At 42.5% G+C, this 21,763-nt stretch overlaps 1 protein-coding gene across 1 annotated transcript in view; it reads left to right on the forward strand.

Annotated features, from left to right (window-relative positions):
* Nucleotides 1-21,757, forward strand: part of LOC311124708 (dihydropyrimidinase-like) — a 36,346-nt gene extending 14,589 nt beyond the window's left edge. The window contains exons 8-9 of the mRNA XM_084158327.1: nucleotides 19,466-19,673; nucleotides 19,867-21,757. Coding sequence (XP_084014453.1) covers nucleotides 19,466-19,673; nucleotides 19,867-19,926 — 268 coding nt within the window. The 3' untranslated portion in view covers nucleotides 19,927-21,757. The remainder of the gene's footprint in view (nucleotides 1-19,465; nucleotides 19,674-19,866) is intronic.
* The last annotated feature ends 6 nt before the right edge of the window (nucleotides 21,758-21,763 follow it).

Consider the following 21,763-nt stretch of genomic DNA (forward strand, 5'->3'; position numbering starts at 1 on the left):
AACTAGCTATGGTACAGCCTGGATATAACTAGCTATGGTACAGCCTGGATATAACTAACTATGGTACAGCCTGGATATAACTAGCTATGGTACAGCCTGGATATAACTAACTATGGTACAGCCTGGATATAACTAGCTATGGTACAGCCTGAATATAACTAACTATGGTACAGCCTGGATATAACTAACTATGGTACAGCCTGGATATAACTAACTATGGTACAGCCTGGATATAACTAACTATGGTACAGCCTGGATATAACTAGCTATGGTACAGCCTGGATATAACTAACTATGGTACAGCCTGGATATAACTAATGTTTGCTATAGTACAGCCTGGAAATAACTAGCTATAGTACAGCCTGGATATAACTAACTATGGTACAGCCTGGATATAACTAGCTATGGTACAGCCTGGATATAACTAACTATGGTACAGCCTGGATATAACTAACTATGGTACAGCCTGAATATAACTAGCTATGGTACAGCCTGGATATAACTAACTATGGTACAGCCTGGATATAACTAGCTATGGTACAGCCTGGATATAACTAGCTATGGTACAGCCTGGATATAACTAACTATGGTACAGCCTGGATATAACTAGCTATGGTACAGCCTGGATATAACTAACTATGGTACAGCCTGGATATAACTAACTATGGTACAGCCTGAATATAACTAACTATGGTACAGCCTGGATATAACTAACTATGGTACAGCCTGGATATAACTAGCTATGGTACAGCCTGGATATAACTAACTATGGTACAGCCTGGAAATAACTAGCTATGGTACAGCCTGGATATAACTAGCTATGGTACAGCCTGGATATAACTAGCTATGGTACAGCCTGGATATAACTAACTATGGTACAGCCTGGATATAACTAACTATGGTACAGCCTGGATATAACTAGCTATGGTACAGCCTGGATATAACTAACTATGGTACAGCCTGGATATAACTAGCTATGGTACAGCCTGGATATAACTAACTATGGTACAGCCTGGATATAACTAGCTATGGTACAGCCTGGATATAACTAACTATGGTACAGCCTGGATATAACTAACTATGGTACAGCCTGGATATAACTAACTATGGTACAGCCTGGATATAACTAACTATGGTACAGCCTGGATATAACTAACTATGGTACAGCCTGGATATAACTAACTATGGTACAGCCTGGATATAACTAGCTATGGTACAGCCTGGATATAACTAACTATGGTACAGCCTGGATATAACTAGCTATGGTACAGCCTGGATATAACTAACGTTTGCTATAGTACAGCCTGGAAATAACTAGCTATGGTACAGCCTGGATATAACTAGCTATGGTACAGCCTGGATATAACTAACTATGGTACAGCCTGGATATAACTAGCTATGGTACAGCCTGGATATAACTAACTATGGTACAGCCTGGATATAACTAGCTATGGTACAGCCTGGATATAACTAACTATGGTACAGCCTGGATATAACTAGCTATGGTACAGCCTGGATATAACTAGCTATGGTACAGCCTGGATATAACTAACTATGGTACAGCCTGGATATAACTAGCTATGGTACAGCCTGGATATAACTAGCTATAGTACAGCCTGGAAATAACTAGCTATGGTACAGCCTGGATATAACTAGCTATGGTACAGCCTGGATATAACTAACTATGGTACAGCCTGGATATAACTAGCTATGGTACAGCCTGGATATAACTAACTATGGTACAGCCTGGATATAACTAGCTATGGTACAGCCTGGATATAACTAACTATGGTACAGCCTGGATATAACTAATGTTTGCTATAGTACAGCCTGGAAATAACTAACTATGGTACAGCCTGGATATAACTAACTATGGTACAGCCTGAATATAACTAGCTATGGTACAGCCTGGATATAACTAACTATGGTACAGCCTGGATATAACTAACTATGGTACAGCCTGGATATAACTAACTATGGTACAGCCTGGATATAACTAGCTATGGTACAGCCTGGATATAACTAACTATGGTACAGCCTGGATATAACTAACTATGGTACAGCCTGGATATAACTAGCTATGGTACAGCCTGGATATAACTAACTATGGTACAGCCTGGATATAACTAACTATGGTACAGCATGGATATAACTAACTATGGTACAGCATGGATATACAGTAGAAGGTGAAGGTGGATCTTTCATCCAGTAGGGCCAACACACACCAGCTGAGACCCTTCCCACAAGGCACCAGCCGTGACATCACTGCTGTGTCATCTGCATCGTTCAAATTAAGATAATTTAAAAAGGAAGAATTGCACCATTTATATCTCTTATTGCACTGAATCCATTGGACGTATGAGTAATGTTTTGGGAAATTAAATAATGGGGTTATGAATAATCCCAGTGAGCAATTCAACATGCTTATGTAAGCACTGATGTTTTGTGCATGAGTGAGATAGCAATATCCGGTTGTGACGTAGTCATTTCTTTTATGTTGAGGTTGACACATTTTCTCATAAATGTAGACCGGTTTACTCTGAGTCTGCATCACAATACAAAATACTTGAATGTACAGATTAAAATTGTTATTTTAAGTCAAATATATGGTGTCGTTTTGAATTGGCCAATGGGAAGGGCTGCATAAGTGTCATTCCACACACACACACACACACACACACACACACACACACACACACACACACACACACACACACACACACACACACACAATCTGTACTGTACATATCTCTACTAAGCAGTAAACTAGACTAGCGTATGTGTGCATGCAAGGCAAGGAGCTAGCAACAGCCATAACAGGCTTACACAACCCAGCAGTAACATCACTGCTTTCTTTCCTCTGGAATCTGGGCTAGGTCCCTCAAGACAAATCACAAAGTGTTGATGTGAGCTGATGAAGGGGTAGGAAGGAGGATGAACCCCAGTGTAATTTTGCTGTAAATGAATTTAATGATAATGTGAGATGAGGTTCTTGTGTAAGTGTTGCTCAGCTCAGCTCAGACAGACCTTGTGAATATTACTAATGCATGCAGCTCTGGAATGAGGAAGAGTTCTAGTCCCTACCTCACCTCTTAGCCTTGATGACTACATCATGTCCAATTCTATTTCAGATCAATTCTAGGCTTGTGTGGTTGTCAAGTCTCTGCACCCAGAACCAAATTAGCTACTGGATTATGTCTTGTAACATTTTAATGTTAGGGCTGTGATGAGAGACTAGCGGTTGTATAGTAATCCTATAGTATACAATTATATATTGTAGTACACTATAGTAGCATTGTTTGTTGTACAGCATGTGTGCTACCACTGTGTTCTAGTGCTATGGTGTGATGGAAGCTTTGTAGCCCTTCATGTTTGATTTTTGTAACTGTGAATTCATCTGTGAAACTGCCTAATTAATTGGCCTAAATGTGGCTTAAAAACATCAGGGGCCGAGGGCAAGACTGAGTTATCCAATGTAATGAAGCTACTGTAGTTCTGCATCCCAAATAGCATCTTATTCCCTACATAGTGCACTAGCTTTGACCAGAGCCCTATGGGAAATAGGGTGCCATTTAGGACATATCCTTTGGGTTTGTGTCATTAGTGGGATGGGAAAAATAACTCTCTTCTCCTTCCCCTTTTTTAGATTTTGTTTTGTTATTATTTAATTGCCGCTACACTTGAAAGATGACTGTGGAGGGAAATATTACCTGTCATAACAGCATTGTCATTCATAATGTATTAAAACAATTATTAGTTTGTCACAAATGATTTGAATTGTAAGATTGCTTTCTCTCTTCAAGTTGCTGATATAGTTTTATAGTTTTTATTTCTCAGCAGAAACCATTTAAAGGTTACAGTTGTACCTTTCATTAGACACAGCGTTTCTTAAATGCAAACTTTAAAAGTGAGCTGTATCATCTGTCAGTTAATTTAAACTGCTCATTTACATGTATCGTCCCATTCCTGCCCTAGGCATATGGCAGGCAGTATAATGTCTGGATACCCGGGTAGCAAGCAGCACTATTCTTTTTAGTGTGCTTATGCAGCACTTTTCAAATAGCCTCCACAATAGTACTGTAAGAAAACGCTGAAAATGTTTAGACACAATTTATTGACTGAAAAATATTGCAGATGACGTGCCTTGTAAGCTGTTTTTCTCCTCATGTTCCAAATACTATTATGATGTATTGGTACTTAGACCAGAGAATGTCATTTTCCAGTAGCTTTCAGAATCAAAGCGAGAGGAAACAGACTCATTTTTATCTTATCTTCTAAACTGTGTGTGTAGAAAAACACAGTTGTAAAACATATCTTCTTTAAATGTTATTTTATTATTTATTTTTTAAAATTAGAACAAAAATCATAGTATATATACAGTGAGGGAAAAAAGTATTTGATCCCCTGCTGATTTTATAGGTTTGCCCACTGACAAAGAAATTATCAATCTATAATTTTAATGGTAGGTTTATTTGAACAGTGAGAGACAGAATAACAACAAAAAAATCCAGAAAAACGTATGTCAAAAATGTTATAAATTGATTTGCATTTTAATGAGGGAAATAAGTATTTGACCCCTCTCAATCAGAAAGATTTCTGGCTCCCAGGTGTCTTTTATACAGGTAACGAGCTGAGATTAGGAGCACACTCTTAAAGGGAGTGCTCCTAATCTCAGCTTGTTACCTGTATAAAAGAAACCTGTCCACAGATGCAATCAATCAATCAGATTCCAAACTCTCCACCATGGCCAAGACCAAAGAGCTCTCCAAGGATGTCAGGGACAAGATTGTAGACCTACACAAGACTGGAATGGGCTACAAGACCACCGCCAAGCAGCTTGGTGAGAAGGTGACAACAGTTGGTGCGATTATTCACAAATGGAAGAAACAGAAAATAACTGTCAATCTCACTCGGCCTGGGGCTCCATGCAAGATCTCACCTCGTGGAGTTGCAATGATCATGAGAACGGTGAGAAATCAGCCCAGAACTACACGGGAGGATCTTGTCAATGATCTCAAGGCAGCTGGGACCATAGTCACCAAGAAAACAATTGGTAACACACTACGCCGTGAAGGACTGAAATCCTGCAGCGCCCGCAAGGTCCCCCTGCTCAAGAAAGCACATATACAGGGCCGTCTGAAGTTTGCCAATGAACATCTGAATGATTCAGAGGAGAACTGGGTGAAAGTGTTGTGGTCAGATGAGACCAAACTCGAGCTCTTTGGCATCAACTCAACTCGCCGTGTTTGGAGGAGGAGGAATGCTGCCTATGACCGCAAGAACACCATCCCCACCGTCAAACATGGAGGTGGAAACATTATGCTTTGGGGGTGTTTTTCTGCTAAGGGGACAGGACAACTTCACCGCATCAAAGGGACGATGGACGGGGCCATATACCGTCAAATCTTGGGTGAGAACCTCCTTCCCTCAGCCAGGGCATTGAAAATTGGTAGTGGATGGGTATTCCAGCATGACAATGACCCAAAACACACGGCCAAGGCAACAAAGGACTGGCTCAAGAAGAAGCACATTAAGGTCCTGGAGTGGCCTAGCCAGTCTCCAGACCTTAATCCCATAGAAAATCTGTGGAGGGAGCTGAAGATTCGAGTTGCCAAACGTCAGGCTCAAAACCTTAATGACTTGGAGAAGATCTGCAAAGAGGAGTGGGACAAAATCCCTCCTGAGATGTGTGCAAACCTGGTGGCCAACTACAAGAAACGTCTGACCTCTGTGATTGCCAACAAGGGTTTTGCCACCAAGTACTAAGTCATGTTTTGCAGAGGGGTCAAATACTTATTTCCCTCATTAAAATGCAAATGTATTAATAACATTTTTGACGTACGTTTTTGTGGATTTTTTTGTTGTTATTCTGTCTCTCACTGTTCAAATTAACCTACCATTAAAATTATAGACTTATAATTTCTTTGTCAGTGGGCAAACATACAAAATCAGCACGGGATCAAATACTTTTTTCCCTCACTGTATATATATATATATATATATATATATGTGTGTTCGTGTATGTATGTGTGTTTTCACTTTGTCATTATGGGGTATTGTGTGTAGATGGGTGAGAATTTTTCAATATTTAATCCATTTTGAATTCAGGCTTTAACACAACAAAATGTTGAAGAAGTCAAGTGGTATGAATACTTTCTGAAGGCACTGTATATATACAGTGCATTCGGAAAGTACTCAGACCCCATTCCTTTTTCCACATTTTGTTACGTTACAGCCTTATTCTAAAATGGATTAAATAAAACAATTTCCTCATCAATCTACACACAATACCCCATAATGACAAATCGAAAACTTTTTTGCAAATGTATTAAAAATAAAAACAGAAATACCTTATTGACATAAGTATTCAGACCCTTTGCTATGAGACCCGATATTGAGCTCAGGTGCATCCTGTTTCCATTGATCATCCTTGAGATGTTTCTACAACTTGACTGGAGTCCACCTGTGGAAAATTCAATTGACTGGACATGATTTGGAAAGGCACACACCTGTTTATATAAGGTCCCACAGTTGACAGTGCATGTCAGAGCAAAAACCAAGCCAAGGAATTGTCCGTAGAGCTCCGAGACAGGATTGTGTCAAGGCACAGATCTGTGGAAGGGTACCAAATAATGTCTGCAGCATTGAAGTCCCCAAGAACACAGTGGCCTCAATCATTCTTAAATGGAAGAAATGTGGAACCACCAAGACTCTTCCTAGAGCTGGCCGCCCGGCCAAACTGAGCAATCGGGGGAGAAGAGCCTTGGTCAGGGAGGTGACCAAGAACCCGATGGTCTCACTGACAGAGCTCCAGAGTTCCTCTGTGGAGATGGGAGAACCCTCCAGAAGGACAACCATCTCTGCAGCACTCCACCAATCAGGCCTTTATGGTAGAGTGGCCAGACGGAAGCCACTCCTCAGTAAAAGGCACATGACAGCCCTCTTGGAGTTTGCCAAAAGGCACCTATTTTTCCTGAATGCCAAGCGTCACGTCTGGAGGAAACCTGGCACCATCCCTACGGTGTAGCATGGTGGTGGCAGCATCATGCTGTGGGGATGTTTTTCAGCGGCAGGGACTGGGAGACTAGTCAGGATCGAGGGAAAGATGAACGGAGCAAAGTACAGAGAGATCCTTGATGCTCCAGAGCGCTCAGGACCTCAGACTGGGGCGAAGGTTCACCTTCCAACAGGACAACGAGCATAAGCACATAGCCAAGACAACGCAGCAGTGGCTTCGGGACAAGTCTCTGAATGTCCTTGAGTGGCCCAGCCAGAGCCTGGACTTGAACCCGATTCAACATCTCTGGAGAGACCTGAAAATAGCTCTGCAGCGACGCTGCGCTACGATCTGCAAAGAAGAATGGGAGAAACTCCCCAAATACAGGTGTGCCAAGCTTGTAGCGGCATACCAAAGAAGACTCAAGGCTGTAATCGCTGCCAAAGGTGCTTCAACAAAGTACTGAGTAAAGGATCTGAATACTTAAGTAAATGTGATATTTCAATTTTTTATTTGTAATACATTTGCAAAAATGTCTAAAAACCTGTTTTTGCTTCGTCATTATGGAGTATTGACGAGGGAGAAAAAACGATTTAATGAATTTTTTAATAAGGCTGTACATAACAAAATGTGGAAAAAGTCAAGGGTCTGAATATTTTCTGAATGCTGTGCAAATACAGTGCATTCGGAAAGTATTCAGACCCCTTCCCTTCCTCATCATTTTGTTACGTTACAGCCTTATTCTCATCTACACTGATTGAAGTGGATTTAACAAGTGACATCAATAAGAGATCATAGCTTTCAGCTGGTCAGTCAAAAGCTCTGACGAAGGCCTTGAGGCCAATACGTAAAGCTTATTAATGAGCAGCGATACTAGCAAGAGCAGTGTGCGGGTTTCTTCATTTTTCTCATCTTATTCAACTGTTACCATTCACCTGCAACAAAGATAGCTCAGATGTGCGAGTGCCTTTTGAATTTTGAACCTGGTCAGTCTATGTCATGGAAAAAGCAGGTGTTCCTAATGGTTTGTCCACTCAGTATAGAATCAATATGTTGCATGAAATTAAATATTTTGAATTCAAATTTGTGGGAATTTGATTCTGTATTTAATACTGCATGGACTAAATCAAATAGAGGGCTCTGCTCAGCACTACCAATCCTTTGTGAATATTTTCCTGGAGAGAATACAAACCCTGTGACATTTAGAGAGGAAACATGATGTCATGTTTCATACCTCACGGAAAAAGCAGATTCAATATTATGTCAATTTAAATGCACTGGGAAATGTCCTCTTTGATTTCCACATGATAAAAATGTAAAAATCACTTTTTCTTAATCTATATTGATTGAAGTGGATTTAACAAGTGACATCAATAAGGGCACATCTAGCCACTGGGATTTTTGCCCATTCTTCAAGGCAAAACTGCTCCAGCTCCTTCAAGTTGGATGGGTTCCGCTGGTGTACAGCAATCTTTAAGTCATACCACAGATTCTCAATTGGATTGAGGTCTGGGCTTTGACTAGGCCATTCCAAGACATTTAAATGTTTTCCCTTGAACCACTTGAGTGGTGGTTTAGCAGTATGCTTAGGGTCATTGTCCTGCTGGAAGGTGAACCTCCGTCCCAGCCTCAAATCTCTGGAAGATTGAAACAGGTTTCCCTCAAGAATTTCCCTGTATTTAGCGCCAGCCATCATTCCTTCAATTCTGACCAGTTTCCCAGTCCCTGCCGATGAAAAACATCCCCACAGCATGATTCTGCCACCACCATGCTTCACAGTGGTGATGGTGTTCTCGGGGTGATGAGAGATGTTGGGTTTGCGCCTTTGCATTTTCCTTGATGGCCAAAAAGCTCAATTTTAGTCTCATCTGACCAGAGTACCGTCTGAGTTTTGGTGGGCGGCCCTCCCTTGGCAGGTTTGTTGTGGTGCCATATTCTTTCCATTTTTTAAATAATGGATTTAATGGTGATCCGTGGGATGTTCAGAGTTTCTGATATTTTTTTATAACCCAACCCTGATCTGTACTTCTCCACAACTTTGTCCCTGACCTGTTTGGAGAGCTCCTTGGTCTTCATGGTGCTGCTTGCTTGGTGGTGCCCCTTGCTGAGTGGTGTTGCAGACTCTGGGGCCTTTCAGAACAGATGTATATATACTGAGATCATGTGACACTTAGATTGCACACAGGTGGACTTTATTTAACTAATTATGTGACTTCTGAAGGTAATTGGTTGCACCAGATCTTATTTAGGGGCTTCATAGCAAAGGGGGTGAATATATATGCACATACCACTTTTCCGTTATTACTTTTTTTGAATGTTTTGAAACAAGTTATTTTTTTCATCTCACTTCACCAATTTTGACTATTTTGTGTAGGTCCATTACATGAAATCCAAATAAAAATCCATTTAAATTACAGGTTGTAATGCAACAAAATTGGAAAAACGCCAAGGGGGATGAATACTTTTGCAAGGCACTGTACAATAAGGCCATGACAACAAAAAGACAACAGTCACACAGTGGCGGAATAAATTCAACTACACATACGTTTGTTTCATCACAAAACCGGAGAGCAGCATCTGTCCGGTGAAGTCCACAAAGCAAATATTGCATACAAACAGTTATCACCTACAGCATGGTCAAGCAATTAAACATTTTCGACAGTTTACTAAACAAGTACTGATTTAGAACCACGGAGTTACCGCAAGTCAGCACAAAGAAAACAGGAGCACTGCTATTCCAGCACCATTTCATCTTAAAGATTTAAACATAATAAAATCAACAAGGCTATATACGCTAAGTTTAATACACTGAAAACAAACTTAAAGATACCAAAAACAACTTAGTCCAATCAATGTTGCTAAATATCATGTGGCTGTCCATGGAACTGATTTCTACATATTGAACTTCAATCTTCTCAGGCCAGTGGCACAACATATTAATTTATGGTTAGATCAGAATCGCCGTCGTAATCATTGGCGATCTCCATCCATGGCTTAGGAAAGGGCCGATTTAGAAAGCTAGCTACTGCAAAACATCAACACAAGCAGACCCGAAACCGACCCGTTTTTCTGAAAATAACGTTTTGCAAAGGAAATTATTTGATTGGTCTGAAGCCAAATCCAAACTGGCCTCCTTGGGGGGCGTTTTGCTGCACCAGGACAACCCACAGTTGACATCAGCATCAATCAATCAAATGCTACGGCGGCAACATGTTATATTATTTTGGTCCAGACAGCATCAAATACATGGGCTACACATACAAGTACTTCCAAGATGACGTAGCAGTGCGGTCGTGTACTCTGTGTGTGTCCGTGTAAATAGCCAGTTTTTTGTATTTTTTGTACATATTTCCCTATCACACTTTTCATCCTTCTACTAAATATACTTTCCTGCAACCGCCTCACTCAATGTGGAACGGATTCTATTATTGACTTACCTTTAATCTAGAATCTCCAGTTGAAACTAGCTAGCCAGCTAACTAGCTACTTGCTATTAGCCACCGTTAGCGGTTTTCACCCAGAACATCTGATTTTCTGCCAGAAACTGAATCACTGGACATTAACACTGGATCGCAACTAGCTAGCCGCAACCGAATGGATGTTGCTGTTGGCTAATCACCACTGCCCCCGAAGCAAGCACCAGTTAGCCTTGAGCTAGCCTAGAGCCAGGCCCATATCCCGGCTATCTAGCTCTCTGTCTACCGGACGGGGGTGGCCAGCTAACTAGCTACTTGCTATTAGCCACCATTAGTGATTTTTCACCATTGTCCGTGGCCTGCACGACCTACCAGCCAGCTCTAGCCTGGACTATTATCGGCCAGTCTGCACTGTCTGCACAGCGCGTTATCGACCCAGAACATATCGTTTTTTCTGCCGGAATCCCTGAATCACTGGATCTTTAACACCGGATCATCGCAACTAGCTAGCTGAAACCAAATGGATGTTGTTGTTGGCTAATCAGCCTTGAGCTAGCCTCGAGTCAGGCCCATCTCCCGGCTATCTACCTCTCTGTCAACCGGACGGGACCTCCTAGAGTCGACACGGAGCCCCGCCGATCCATCACGACTGGTCTGCCGAAGTAATCGTCTGTGGTTTCAACAGGCTTCCCATTGCAACGACCACGAAGATCCATCTGCTAGCCCCGGCCCGCTAGCACACGCAAACAACAGCCGTGCTTCCGGCTAGCCTGTGCTGTAGCACCAATTCGAACTGCTCTCGGACTCACATATTGCTGTTCACTGGACCTTATGATCACTCAGCTGCACAGCTGATGCCTGCTGGACTGTTCCTTTACACGGTACCCTGTCCTGTTTATCTGTTTAGCCTCAGCCCAAACTTTCATCGCCATTACCAGTTGTTGTCTTAGCTCTCTCGAATAACACCTGTGATTGCTTTATGCCTCTCTTCCATGTCAATATGCCTTGCCTATTGCTGTTCCAGTTAGTTCTTATTATACAATTTCACTGTAAAGCCCCAAGTCCCTCTCAAACTGCCTCAAATAGCTCCTTTGTTCCACCCCCCATACACGCGGAGACCGGCTCAATCAGTGCCTCCAGTGATGCTATCTCTTTCATTGTTACTCAACGCTTAGGTTTACCTCCACTGTACTCATATCCTTCCATATCCTTGTCTGTACATAATGCCCTGAATCTATTCTACAATGCCCGGAAATCTGCCAACCTTAATTCTCTGTACCCAACGCACTAGAAGACCAGTTCTTAAAGCCTTTAGCCGTATCCTTATTCTAGTCCTCCTCTGTTCCTCTGGTGATGTAGAGGTTAACTGTCAAGGAGTCAGTGTAATGCGGTAGGACGAAGTCAGGCGCAGGACACAGAGCTAATCGAAAAACGTACTTTACTCGTAGGTATCTTAATGAACATACCTCCATGCAGGGAGGAACAAACCCGCTCACATACGACAACTAAAACATGAACAAACACGCACAACACACAGTGTGAGCCAGAGGGTTAAATAGGGAAAACATAATTACATGATGGGAAACAGGTGAGACCAATACAGACAAAACAAGTAGAACATAGAAACATGGATCGGTAGCAGCTAGTATTCCGGTGACGACAAACGCCGAAGCCTGCCCGAGCAAGGAGGAGGGGCCGCCTCGGCTGAATTTGTGACATTAACACAGGCCCTGCAGCCCCCAGTATCACTCCTACTCCTCAGGAGCTATCATTTGTTGCCTTCTGTAACCGTAAAAGCATTGGTTTTTTGCATGTTAACATCAGAAGCCTCCTCCCTAAGTTTGAGTTATTCACTGCGTTAGCACACTCCGCCAACCAACCCTGGTGTTCTAGCAGCGTCTGAATCCTGGCTTAGGAAGGCCACCAAAAATTCAGAAATGTCCATCCCCAACTACAAAATGTTCCGTCTAGATAGAACTGCCAAAGGGGGTGGAGTTGCAATCTACTGTAGAGATAGCCTGCAGAGCTCTATCATATTATCCAGGTCTGTGCCCAAACAGTTTGAGCTCCTACTTCTAAAAATCCACCTTTCCAGAAATAAGTCTCTCACTCTTGCCACTTGCTACAGACCCCCCTCAGCCCCCAGCTGTGCCTGGACACCATATGTGAATTGATTGCCCCCCATCTATCCTCAGAGTTCGTACTGCTTGGTGACCTAAACTGGGATATGCTTAACACCCCGGCCATCCTACAATCCAAACTAGATGCCCTCAATCTCATACAAATTATCAAGGAACCTACCAGGTACAACCCTAAATCCGTAAACATGGCCACCCTTATAGATTTCATCCTGACTAACTTACCCTCTAAATAGACCTCCGCTGTCTTCAACCAGGATCTCAGCGATCACTGCCTTATTGCCTGCGTCTGTAACGGGTCCGCGGTCAAACGACCACCCCTCATCACTGTCAAACGCTCCCTAAAACACTTTAGCGAGCAGGCCTTCCTAATTGTCCTGGCCCAGGTATCCTGGATGGATATCGATCTCATTCCGTCAGTAGAGGATGCCTGGTTGTTCTTTAAAAGTGCTTTCCTCTCAATCTTAAATAAGTATGCCCCATTCAAAAACTTCAGAACTAAGAACAGATATAGCCCCTGGTTCTCCTCAGACTTGACTGCAATTGACTAGCACAAAAACGTCCTGTGGCGTACTGCATTAGCATCGAATAGCCCCTACGATATGCAACATTTCAGGGAAGTTAGGAACCAATATACACAAGCAGTTAGGAAAGCAAAGACTAGCTTTTTCAAACAGAAATTTGCATCCTGTAGCACTAACTCCAAAAGGTTTTGGGACACTGTAAAGTCCATGGAGAATAAGAGCACCTCCTCCCAGCTGCCCACTGCACTGAGGCTAGGAAACACTATCACCACCGATAAATCTACAATAATCGAGAATTTCAACAAGCATTTTGCTACGGCTGGCCATGCTTTCCACCTGGCTACCACTACCCCGGTCACCAGCTCTGCAACCTCCGCTGCAACTTGCCCAAGCCCCCCCCCCCCCCCCCACACTTCACACAGATTCAGACAGCTGATGTTCTGAAAGAGCTGCAAAATCTGGACCCCTACAAATCAGCTGGGCTACACAATCTGGACCCTTTCTTTCTAAAATTAGCAGCCAAAATTGTCGCAACCCCTATTACTAGCCTGTTCCACCTCTCTTTCGTAACGTCTGAGATCCCCAGATATTGGAAAGCTGCCGCGGTCATCCCCCTCTTCAAAGGGGGTGACACTCTAGATCCAAACTGTTACAGACCTATATCCATCCTTCCCTGCCTTTCGAAAGTTTTTGAAAGCCAAGTTAACAAACAGATCACCGACCATTTCGAATCACACCGTACCTTCTCCGCTATGCAATCCGGTTTTAGAGCTGGTCATGGGTGCACCTCAGCCACGCTCAAGGTCCTAAACGGTATTTTAACCGCGATCGATAATAGACAGTACTGTGCAGCCGTCTTCATTCACCTGGCCAAGGCTTTCGACTCTGTCAACCACCGCATTCTAATTGGCAGACTAAATAGCCTTGGTTTCTCAAATGACTGCCTCGCCTACTACTTCTCAGTTCAATGTGTCAAATCGGAGGGCCTGTTGTCTGGACCTATGGCAGTCTCTATGGGGGTGCCACAGGGTTAAATTCTTGGGCCGACTCTTTTCTCTGTGTATATCAATGATGTCGCTCTTGCTGCTGGTGATTCTCAGATCCACCTCTACGCAGACGACACCATTTTGTATACATCTGGCCCTTCATTGGACACTGTGTTAACAAACCTCCAAACGAGCTTCAATGCCTTACAACACTCCTTCCGTAGCCTCCAACTGCTCTTAAACACAAGTAAAACTAAATGCATGCTCTTCAATAGAACGCTGCTGGCACCCGCCCACCCGACTAGAATCACTACTTTCGACGGGTCTGACCTAGAGTATGTGGACAACTACAAATACCTAGGTGTCTGGTTAGACTGTAAACTCTCCTTCCAGACTCACATTAAGCATCTCCAATCCAAAGTTAAATCTAGAATCGGCTTCCTATTTCGCAACAAAGCCTCCTTTACTCATGCTGCCAAACATGCCCTCGTAAAACTGACTATCCTACCGATCCTTGACTTTGGCGATGTCATTTACAAAATAGCCTCCAACACTCTACTCAGCAAATTGGATGTAGTCTATCACAGTGCCATCTGTTTTGTCACCAAAGCCCCATATACTACCCACCACTGTGACCTGTACGCTCTTGTTGGCTGGTCCTCACTACATAATCGTCGCCAAACCCACTGGCTCCAGGCCATCTATAAATCACTGCTAGGCAAATCCCCGCCTTATCTTAGCTCATTGGTCACCATAGCAACACCCACCCATAGTATGCGCTCCAGCAGGTATATCTCACTGGTCATTCCCAAAGCCAACACCTCCTTTGGCTGCCATTCCTTCCAGTTCTCTGCTGTCAATGACTGGAACGAACTGCAAAAATCTCTGAAGCTGTAGACTCTTATCTCCCTCACTAACTTTAAGCATCAGTTGTCAGAGCACCTTACCGATCACTGCACCTGTACACAGCCATCTGAAATTAGCCCACCCAACTACCTCATCCCCATATTGTTATTTATTTTGCTCATTTGCACCCCAGTATCTCTATTTGCACATCATCTCTTGCACATCTATCATTCCAGTGTTAATACTAATTGTAATTATTTTGCACTATGGCCTATTTATTGCCTTACCTCAATAACTTGCTACATTTGCACACACTGTATATATATTTTCTGTTGTATTTTTGACTTTAGGTTTTGTTTTACCCCATATGTAACTCTGTGTTGTTGTTTTTATCGCACTGCTTTGCTTTATCTTGGTCAGGTTGCAGTTGTAAATGAGAACTTGTTCTCAACTGGCTTACCTGTTTAAATAAAGGTGAAATTAAAATAAAAATACTGAGACAGAGAGGCGCTGTTTTCCTCGCTCGGATAAGTTCTCCGGTGAGATTCAGCCACTTGTGAATTGACTGAAAATTATGAAAATACAGGGAGAGACGAAATATACATTATGGCATCCATGAATACATGCCACTGTTGGTCAGTCTGTCATGGAAAGAGCAGGTGTTCCCAATGTTTTGTACACTCAGTATGTATATATATATATATGTATATATATACAGTGAGGGAAAAAAGTATTTGATCCCCTGCTGATTTTGTACGGTTGCCCACTGACAAAGACCTGATCAGTCTGTACTTTTAATGGTAGGTTTATTTGAACAGTGAGAGACAGAATAACAACAAAAAAATCCAGAAAAACGCATGTCAAAAATGTTATAAATTGATTTTCATTTAAAGAGGGAAATAAGTATTTGACCCCTCTGCAAAACATGACTTAGTACTTGGTGGCAAAACCCTTGTTGGCAATCACAGAGGTCAGACGTTTCTTGTAGTTGGCCACCAGGTTTGCACACATCTCAGGAGGGATTTTGTCCCACTCCTCTTTGCAGATCTTCTCCAAGTCATTAAGGTTTCGAGGCTGACGTTTGGCAACTCGAACCTTCAGCTCCCTCCACAGATTTTCTATGGGATTAAGGTCTGGAAACTGGCTAGGCCACTCCAGGACCTTAATTTGCTGCTTCTTGAGCCACTCCTTTGTTGCCTTGGCCGTGTGTTTTGGGTCATTGTCATGCTAGGATACCCATCCACGACCCATTTTCAATGCCCTGGCTGAGGGAAGGAGGTTCTCACCCAAGATTTGACGGTACATGGCCCCGTCCATTGTCCCTTTGATGTGGTGAAGTTGTCCTGTCCACTTAGCAGAAAAACACCCCCAAAGCATAATGTTTCCACCTCCATGTTTGACGGTGGGGATGGTGTTCTTGGGGTCATAGGCAGCATTCTCCAAACACGGCGAGTTGAGTTGATGCCAAAGAGCTCGATTTTGGTCTCATCTGACCACAACACTTTCACCCAGTTCTACTCTGTTCTTTGGCAAACTTCAGACGGGCCTGTATATGTGCTTTCTTGAGCAGGGGGACCTTGTGGGCGCTGCAGGATTTCAGTCCTTCACGGCGTAGTGTGTTACTAATTGTTTTCTTGGTGACTATGGTCCCAGCTGCCTTGAGAACATTGACAAGATCCTCCCGTGTAGTTATGGGCTGATTCCTCACCGATCTCATGATCATTGCAACTCCACGAGGTGAGATCTTGCATGGAGCCCCAGGCCGAGGGAGATTGACAGTTCTTTTGTGTTTCTTCCATTTGCGAATAATCACACCAACTGTTGTCACCTACTCACCAAGCTGCTTGGCGATGGTCTTGTAGCCCATTCCAGACTTGTGTAGGTCTACAATCTTGTCCCTGACATCCTTGGAGAGCTCTTTGGTCTTGGCCATGGTGGAGAGTTTGGAATCTGATTGATTGATTGCTTCTGTGGACAGGTGTCTTTTATACAGGTAACAAACTGAGATTAGGAGCACTCCTTTTAAGAGTGTGCTCCTAATCTCAGCTCGTTACCTGTATAAAAGACACCTGGGAGCCAGAAATATTTCTGATTGAGAGGGGGTCAAATACTTATTTCCCTCATTAAAATGCAAATCAATTTATAACATTTTTGACAAGCGTTTTTCTGGATTATTTTGTTGTTATTCTGTCTCTCACTGTTCAAATAAACCTACCATTAAAATTATAGACTGTGTCAGTGGGCAGAATGTCATGAGTGTGCAAAGCTGTCATCAAGGCAAAGGGTGGCTATTTGAAGAATCTCAAAAATAAAATATATTTAGATTTGTTTAACACTTTTTTGGTTACTACATGATTCCATATGTGTTATTTCATAGTTTTGATGTCTTCACTATTATTCTACAATGTAGAAAATAGGAAAAATTAAGAAAAACCCTTGAATGAGTAGGTCCAAACCTTTGACTGGTACTGTATATCAACTCAGCAAAAAAAGAAACTCACTGTCTCACTGTCAACTGCATTTATTTTCAGCAAACTTAACGTGTAAATATATGTATGAACATAACAAGATTCAACAACTGAGACATAAACTGAACAAGTTCCACAGACATGTGACTAACAGAAATTGAATAATGTGTCACTGAACAAAGGGGGGGGGGGGGGGGGGGTCAAAATCAAAAGTAACAGTCAGTATCTGGTGTGGCCACCAGCTTCATTAAGTACTGCAGTGCATCTCCTCCTCATGGACTGCACCAGATTTGCCAGTTCTTGCTGTGAGATGTTACCCCACTCTTCCACTAAGGCACCTGCAAGTTCCCTGACATTTCTGGGGGGAATGGCCCTAGCCCTCAACCTCCGATCCAACAGGTCCCAGACGTGCTCAATGGGATTGAGATCCGGGTTCTTCGCTGGCCATGGCAGAACACTGACATTCCTGTCTTGCAAAAAATCACGCACAGAACGAGCAGTATGGCTGGTGGCATTTTCATGCTGGAGGGTCATGTCAGGATGAGCCTGCAGGAAGGGTACCACATGAGGGAGGAGAATGTCTTCCCTGTAACGCACAGCGTTGAGATTGCCTGCAATGACAACAAGCTCAGTCCGATGATGCTGTGACACACCGCCCCAGACCATGATGGACCCTCCACCTCCAATTCGATCCCACTCCAGAGTACAGGCCTCGGTGTAACGCTCATTCCTTTGACGATAAACGTGAATCCGACCATCACCCCTGGTGAGACAAAACCGCGACTTGTCAGTGAAGAGCACTTTTTGCCAGTCCTGTCTGGTCCAGCGACAGTGGGTTTGTGCCCATAGGCGACGTTGTTGCCAGTGATGTCTGGTGAGGACCTGTCTTACAACAGGCCTACAAGCCCTCAGTCCAGCCTCTCTCAGCCTATTGCAGACAGTCTGAGCACTGATGGAGGGATAGTGCGTTCCTGGTGTAACTTGGACAGTTGTTGTTGCCATCCTGTACCTGTCCCGCAGGTGTGATGTTTGGATGTACCGATCCTGTGCAGGTGTTGTTACACGTGGTCTGCCACTGTGAGGACGATCCTGTCTCCCTGTCTCCCTGTAGCGCTGTCTTAGGCATCTCACAGTACGGACATTGCAATTTATTGCCCTGGTCACATCTGCAGTCCTTTTGCCTCCTTGCAGCATGCCTAAGGCACATTCACGCAGATGAGCAGGGACCCTGGGCATCTTTCTTTTGGTGTTTTTCAGAGTCAGTAGAAAGGCCTCTTTAGTGTCCTAAGTTTTCATAACTGTGACCTTAATTTCCTACCGTCTGTAAGCTGTTGTGTCTTAACGACCGTTCCACAGGTGCATGTTCATTCATTGTTTATGGTTCATTGAACAAGCATGGGAAACAGTGTTTAAGCCCTTTATAATGAATATCTGTGAAGTTATTTGGATTTGTACGAATTATCTTTGAAAGACAGGGTCCTGAAAAAGGGAAGTTTCTTTTTTTGCTGAGTTAATATATACGTTTATGGCTGTGTTTACATAGCCACCCTAAGAACCCAAATCTGATTTTCTTTTTATATCTGATCTTTTTTTCTGACTGTCCACACTCAGTTTTACATGTGACCCATATCAGATTTGCGCATGCACACTGATGTAGACTCTGAAGTAGCACTCAGATGCAATGCTCATTTCCTGTCACTGTTCCTTTATATTGATGAGTGGTTGTCATGGTAACGGCAGGTCATATGCAAAATAAACGACTTCAGAAAGAAAAAACCTGATCTGAATGTCCAGACAAAGGTTGCATATGGAGGATTGGGTTTGTATCAGGATTGAGATCCACAAATGGAGATGGTATAAATCGGAACTCAAAAGATCAGATTCCCTGTGTTTTTTTGCTGTTTACACATTAGGGAAAATATCAGATAGGTATCAGATATGCAAATAATTGGCAAGAACTCTGAATTGGGCTGCCTGTGTAAACACAGCCTATGTGTAACGTTAATTACTTGTAATGTCCTCATTCAACACAGTATTTGACCAAGTACATCTGCATCTGTTTGTTTGTGTGCATGTTTGTGCGCATGTAGGAAGATCTCTGCAGCAACGCACCACCAGGCTGTGGATTACAACATCTTTGAGGGCATGGAATGCCACGGTGTTCCCGTGGTGACTATCTCCAGAGGGAAGGTGGTCTATGAGAGAGGTCAGCTGAAGACCCAACCAGGAGAAGGCCGCTTCATCCCCAGACAGCCCTATGCAGAGTTCATCTACAAACGAGTCAACCAGAGGGAACAGGTCTGTCTCAATATTATGGCGCCTTGTGACTTATCGCTTTATTATAAAGTTTCATAATGTTCCGTGACTGCATCTATGATGTGCTATTAATGTATTTATAAGGCCCAATAACACTATATATTAAGGTTCTACAAGTGTTGTAGTTATACCTGTGTTATTAACACTGGTTTTTAAAAAGCAGTTTGTTTTCCAGGTGGGACAGCCTAGTCCTGTAATCAGGAAGCCTTATGATGGTGAAATCATCTCTATATAAAGGAATGGAACTCATCATGAAGTTATTTCTAGCTTCGGATCTACATGCAAAATGTTCTCTCAACTTTTCAAGGCTACCACGGGTCTGTGAATTTTGTTAAGCTGGACCAAGAGAAAATTAATGTTTGTTTGAATGCAGATGCCAGTGAATATTTTGATTCTGATGATATTATGTTGCCAAAGTATTTAGTAAAATGTATAAAATTTTATAAAATGTATTATGTTATTACTATGTGAAATAAACACTTGCATAGTTATATTTGATAGTGATGGTGATGCCCATTTAAACACATAACTTCCAACAATATTTATTTGTTATGTTTGTATCTGGCATATTGGGCATTGGACGAGACTCTACCCTTACCTCTGTGTTAAACTATGACCGGGATACCATCAAATGCACGTTGTATAGTAGCGCACAGTGTTTCACATTGAAAGGTAATTTCCACTTGAGCTGACATACGCAGCGTTTACCATGAATGCGATCTTCACAAACACCAGGGAAATTGTCGGTAGTGCAGTGCACAGTGCTGCAACGTGCCTTGGATTGGATCCTGGCTATGTAAAAAAGGCCCAGTGCTGTTGTCACACAGCATCACACTACACATTGGGATTGTCTCCTACTGGGAATGCTGGCATGCTGGCATGCTGGCATGGTACTGAGCCGCTGGGGCTCTGCAGACATAATGTGAGTTTATTAGAGGCACGCTACGGGTCAGTGGCAGCAGTGTATGAGTCACAGTCAGCCCACTCATCTCTGTGCCTTCTCTGTCGCTCTGCCTTCTCTTTCACTGTGCCTTCTCTCAGTAACAGACCTGGGTTAGTATATAATAGTATATATTTTCTTTAAAACACTCACACTGCACTTTACTGAATTTACCTGCCTGGCACAATTGAGCAATGACGTCCAATTATGTTATTAGGCAAACATTTTCACATTATCCTTTATCTTCATATACAGTGGGGTCCGACATTATTGACGCCCTTGATAAAGATGAGCAAAAATGCCTGTCTAAAATAAATAATTCAAATACTGAGATATATTGTAAGCTCTCAAAAAAGTTGTAAATTATATTATTTTATACTAATACAATTGCTGAGAGAAAAGGTAGGTGTAAAAATGAAATAGTTCATTGTCCACAAAATCAACATTTTGCAGTGACCATCTCAGTCTCTGGACTTGAAACCCATTGAAAACCTGTGGTATGAATTGATTAGGGCAGTCCATAAGCGCAGACTTAGGATATCAAGTATCTGGAAGGATTCTGTATTGAGGAATTTGGAAAAATGCTCAGTGCCGTTATTTTCGCAAGGTGAGGTATTGAAAGGTATTGAAAACAGGATTGTCAATAACTCTTTGAGAAAAAACAAATATTACTTGTTAAACAAAATCGTTCTCTCAGCAATTGTATTAGTATAAAATAAAATTTGAGCATACAATATAGCTCAGTATTTGAATGATTTATTTTATGCAGTCATTTTTGCACATCTTTATCAAGGTAGTCAATCATTTCGAACCCAACTCTAAATACCTTGAGACAAAATAATCTGGTAAATGTAACATCATATTTCAACGTTACAGAAGCTTAAAGGGGTACGTCTCCTGACTGACTGTCAGCATCCTGTGAAGGGCGATGTGTCACTGTCAGGACCCACTGTGGTAAATGAGCATTGTGGCATCTGGATATAATGCTAATGGAGTGTGACTAAACACCAAGTGCATGATGGGAGCTGAATAGTGGTGTGCACATTTAGGGAAGGTCTGGTTTGTGTGATGATGTTAGCGAAACTGTCCCTGTTGTTTTTGATCAACATTAAACAACTGAAACAGATGTCAT

This window comes from Coregonus lavaretus, assembly GCF_964263955.1.
Source record: "Coregonus lavaretus genome assembly, chromosome: 3".
In the NCBI taxonomy this organism is placed as follows: Eukaryota; Metazoa; Chordata; class Actinopteri; order Salmoniformes; family Salmonidae; genus Coregonus; species Coregonus lavaretus.